The sequence below is a fragment of the Bison bison genome, unplaced genomic scaffold (assembly GCF_000754665.1).
Source record: "Bison bison bison isolate TAMUID 2011002044 unplaced genomic scaffold, Bison_UMD1.0 scf7180017864373, whole genome shotgun sequence".
Lineage (NCBI taxonomy): Eukaryota > Metazoa > Chordata > Mammalia > Artiodactyla > Bovidae > Bison > Bison bison.
In genome coordinates, this window is record NW_011494945.1 from 5,420,611 (window position 1) to 5,425,589 (window position 4,979).

Consider the following 4,979-nt stretch of genomic DNA (forward strand, 5'->3'; position numbering starts at 1 on the left):
TCCCTTAAAATAGCAGCACACACTACCGCTACCTGCAAAGCCATCACTCTCAAATGACACAGGGAGTAAAAGGAAATAAAAAGCAGAGGAGTAACATATTAAGGAGAAATAATGGGCATTAGAAGATTCATGCAGTTCAGCTCTTTTTAATCAGCCAGCCAGTTTGCTAGCAACAAGAGATGGTTTCCGTTGAGGAAGGTCCTGTGGAGTGGGAATGTGGTCACCAGTGACCTCTGTCTTATCCGGGGTTGCAGTAGGAAGTTGCTTGTTCTTCATTTTTGCTTTAGCCATGTTGTAATCCCCAGAATCAAAATATTTTTGCCCTTTCTGCAATCGTTTCCTTAAAAAATCGGAACCTCCAGGCTTTTGTCCCAGATGAGGATACCTTGCTTTTAATTTTGCTTCTTCAGCTTTCTCTGGACTAGTCACTTTATCTTCCATTTCCTTCTGCTCCTCCGCGGACGCTGCCTCGGGGACTTCCGCAGACATACTGCTCCCTCTTACTCCCAATCCTTTCTTTTTAAAGCTGCATAATCCTTTGTATGTATATACACAATTTTATTTGTCCCTTTATCTGTCAGTGGACAACTGGGTTTATTTCACCTCTTGCCTATTGTGAGAATGCTCACAGTGAGTGTGCAAATATCTTTTCAAAATCCCGTCTCTAGTTCTTTTGGCTTAGACCCAGAAATGGAATTGCTGGATCCTGTGGTAATTCTATTTTTAAATTTTTTTGAGAAACTGCCATACAGTTTTTCATAGTGGCTGCACCATTTTACATTTCCATGAACAAGTATCTTAAGATTTAACACATGTCTAAAAAGACAGAAATATCCTGTAATGAGTGCTATAAAGAAGTGCAGTGTTCTATGGGGAGTGTTTAATAGAGAAATCCAATCTAATATGCCATTTATTTTTGTATTCCTGATGCCTACAGGTGGAGCAGGGCATGGCAACCCATTCTAGTATTCTTGCTTGGAGAATCCCATGGACAGAGGAGCCTGGTGGGCTACAGTCCATAGGGTCTCACAGAGTCAGACGTGACTGAAGCAACTTAGCAAGTGTGCATGCGTACACACACATATTGTCTATAGTGGGAACTCCGTAAGTGGTTAGTGGGTGGGAGAGTAGGCCCTGGAGACCATTGATGATTAGGCCCTTTTCCTTTGTTTCCTTCCTGCTATTCAGCTGCCCTCTGTTCTATGGGAATGGGAATGGAGGTCAGGGAGAGCATTTGTTAACAGATTACTAGCTTTTTCTTGGCTGCCTCTACTGCTCTTTGGTGAGATTATGGAAAACATTTCCCCAGTAATGTTCTTTTTCTTATTCTATGCATCGTCTAATATTCAGAGATGTTGAGATGTTGCCACCAGATATGTCCCTGCCTTTTCTTTGGGAGAGAAAAAGAAAGCTGCCTGAGGATGTCAGATGAAAATGTAGTGGTGTTTGGGAGTCATGGGGTATTCAGGGAGAAATGTTCTTTCTATTCTTAGAACACTGCCTCTATTCCCTAAAGAATTTTATTCTATAAAGATAGCAAGAGGGCCTCTCACTCATTTTCTCATTCCACTAACATTTTGCTCAATTTTGTGCTATTTATAGATATTTTGAATTGAAATTTCATTCTTGAGATTTTTCAAGGAGATTTCAGATATTTAAGATTATATAGGCATTTATATTTGGAGATAAACTTCTGGTTTTTGGTTTTACAGATGGAATCTGTTTATCTTATCCCTAAACCAATGAAAGACATGGTTAATATTCTGTCCAGTTTTTAATTTTGCTAGCAATTGAGGAAGAGAAAGAAGCTGGCTGCCAAAAGTCTTTGGCACAGCTCTTTCCTTAGAAACTTTGTATTGGTTTTATTGTTTGCTATGGCATCATTCTGATGTACTAGAGAGATCCAGTTAGATATCCAGGGGTGTTCTGCCAGTTGCTCTGATCACAGTATTTACATGGAAAACAACATTGATGACATTTTCTGAATGCTGTTTGAGGGTAGGTGGGAGTTTGGGCCATGTTGCCCTGTGGGGAGGGGTCACTGGCTCTCAAGCCCAAAAGACCTTGATACCAGCCTTTTCTCTTATTGGTTGTGTGAAAGACACAAGCAAATTAAGCCCTCTGAGCCATGTTTTATTTTTCTGTAAAACGAGGATGATAGTACCTTTTATGTGAGATTGTTCGTATTAATGACAGAAGATCTATGAAGAACTTAGCACACAGTGTCTGGGCAGTTGATCCCCAGATAGGGGCTGTTTATTAAATAGTTACTGGGTTGAATAGATTGGAATTGCTTCCCTAGTGGCTCAGACTGTAAAGAATCTGCCTGCAATGCAGGAGATCTGAGTTTGATCCCTGAGTCGAAAAGAGAAGGAAATAGCAACCCATTCAAGTATTCTTGCCTGCAGAGGAGCATGGCTGGCTACAGTCCATAGGGCTGCAAAGAGTCAGACATGACTAAGCAATTAACAGTTTTTTAGGAGCTGTTTTTTAAATAGTTATTGGGTAGAATTGATTTGAATTATTTTAGGCCAATATTCAAGTACTTAGAATGGAGTATTATAGCATAGATCATTTGGTATATTCAACAGGCAGGGAACACAGCCCCACCCATCAACAGAAAGTTGGATTAAAGATTTACTGAGCATGGCCCCACCCATTAGAACAAGATCTGAACAAGTTTTCCCCACAGTCAGTCTCTCCCATCAGGAAGCTTCCATAAGCCTCTTATCCTTTTCCATCAGAGAGCAGACAGAATGAAAAGCCCATCACAGAAAACTAATCAAACTGATCACATGGACCATAGCCTTGTCTAACTCAATCAAACTATGAGCCATGCTGTGTAGGGCCACCCAAGATGGACAGGTCATGGTGGAGAGTTCTGACAAAACGTGGTCCACTGGAGAAGGGAATGGCAAACCACTTCACGATTCTTGCCTTGAGAACCCCATGAACAGTATGAAAATGCAAAAAGATATGACTCTGAAAGATGAACTCCCAGGTCGGTAGGGGCCCAATATGCTATTGGAGAAGAGTGGAGAAATAACTCCAGAAAGAATGAAGAGACAGAGCCAAAGCAGAAACAACACCCAGTTGTGGATGTGACTGGTGATAGAAATAAAGTCTGATGCTGTAAAGAACAACAGTGCATAGGAACCTGGAATGTTAGGTCCATGAATCAAGGTAAATTGGAAGTGGTCAAACAGGAGATGGTAAGAGTGAACATTGACATTTTAGGAATCAGTGAATTAAAATGGACTGGAACAGGCAAATTTAACTCAGATGACCATTATATCTATGACTGTGGGCAAGAATCCCTTAGAAGAAATGGAGTAGCCCTCACAGTCAACAAAAGTCCGAAATGCAGTACATGGGTGCAATCTCAAAAAAGACAGAATGATCTCTGTTTGTTTCCAAGGCAAACCATTCAGTATCACAGTAATCCAAGTCTAAGCCCTAACCAGTAATACTGAAGAAGTTGAAGGTTAACAGTTCTATGAAGACCTACAAGACCTTCTAGAACTAACACACAAAAAGGATGTCCTTTTCATCATAAGGGACTGGAATGCAAAAGTAGAAAGTTAAGAGGTACCTGGAATAACAGGCAAAATTGTCCTTGGAGTACAAAATGAAGCAGAGCAAAGTCTAGCAGAGTTTTGCCAAGAGAACGCACTGGTCATAGCAAATACCCTCTTTCAACAAAACCAGAGAAGACTCCACACATGGACATCACCAGACGGTCAACACCAAAATCAGATTGATTATATTCTTTGCAGCTAAAGATGGAGAAGCTCTATACAGTCAACAAAAACAAGACCAGGAGCTGATGGTGGCTCAGATCATGAGCTCCTTATTGCCAAATTCAGGCTTAAATGGAAGAAAGTAGGGAAAACCACTAGACCATTCAGGTATGACCTAAATTGAATCCCTTATGATTATACAGTGGAAGTGACAAATAGATTCAAGGGATTAGATCTGACAGACAGAGTGCCTGAAGAACTATGGACGGAGGTTTATGATATTGTACATGAGGCAGTGATCAAGACCATCCCCATGAAAAAGAAATGCAAAAAGACTAAATGGTTGTCTGAAGAGGTCTTACAAATAGCTGAGAAAAGAAGAGATGCTAAAGGCAAAGGAGAAAAGGAAAGATATACCCATTTGAATTCAGAGTTCCAAAAAATAGCAAGGAGAGATAAGAAGGCCTTCCTCAGTGATCAGTGCAAAGAAATAGAGGAAAACAACAGAATGGGAAAGACTAGAGATCTCTTCAAGAAAATTAGAAATACCAAGGGAACATTTCATTAAAAGATGGGCTCAATAAAGGACAGAAATGGTATGGACCTAACAGAAGCTTAAGATATTAAGAAGAGGTGGCAAGAACACACAGATCAGATCAGTCTCTCAGTCGTGTCCGACTCTTTGCAACCCCATGAATCACAGCACGCCAGGCCTCCCTGTCCATCACCAACTCCCGGAGTTCACCCACATCCATCGAGTCAGTGATGCCATCCAGCCATCTCATCCTCTGGTGTCCCCTTCTCCTCCTGCCCCCAATCCCTCCCAGCATCAGAGTCTTTTCCAATGAGTCAACTCTTCACATGAGGTGGCCAAACGACTGGAGTTTCAGCTTTAGCATCATTCCTTCCAAAGAAATCCCAGGGCTGATCTGCTTCAGAATGGACTGGTTGGATCTCCTTGCAGTCCAAGGGACTCTCAAGAGTCTTCTCCAACACCACAGTTCAAAAGCATCAATTCTTCGGCGCTCAGCCTCCTTCACAGTCCAACTCTCACATCCATACATGACCACAGGAAAAACCATAGCCTAGACTAGATGAAACTTTGTTGGCAAAGTAATGTCTCTGCTTTTGAATATGCTATCTAGGTTGGTCATAACTTTCCTTCCAAGGAGTAAGCGTCTTTTAATTTCATGGCTGCAGTCACCATCTGTAGTGATTTTGGAGCCCAGAAAAATAAAG

At 41.4% G+C, this 4,979-nt stretch overlaps 2 protein-coding genes across 2 annotated transcripts in view; one reads left to right on the forward strand and one right to left on the reverse strand.

Annotated features, from left to right (window-relative positions):
- Positions 1-4,979, forward strand: part of METTL24 (methyltransferase like 24) — a 96,572-nt gene that overhangs the window by 49,247 nt on the left and 42,346 nt on the right. The gene's annotated exons all lie outside the window — the stretch shown is intronic.
- Positions 131-502, reverse strand: LOC105000655 (cAMP-regulated phosphoprotein 19). The gene has a single exon (XM_010856618.1). The coding sequence runs from the start codon at positions 487-489 to the stop codon at positions 151-153; it is 339 nt and encodes a 112-aa protein (XP_010854920.1). The 5' UTR covers positions 490-502; the 3' UTR covers positions 131-150.

Bases quoted from the DNA above. Each gene is read 5' to 3' on its own strand.
- LOC105000655 (XM_010856618.1), bottom strand. From the start codon at position 489: ATGTCTGCGGAAGTCCCCGAGGCAGCGTCCGCGGAGGAGCAGAAGGAA.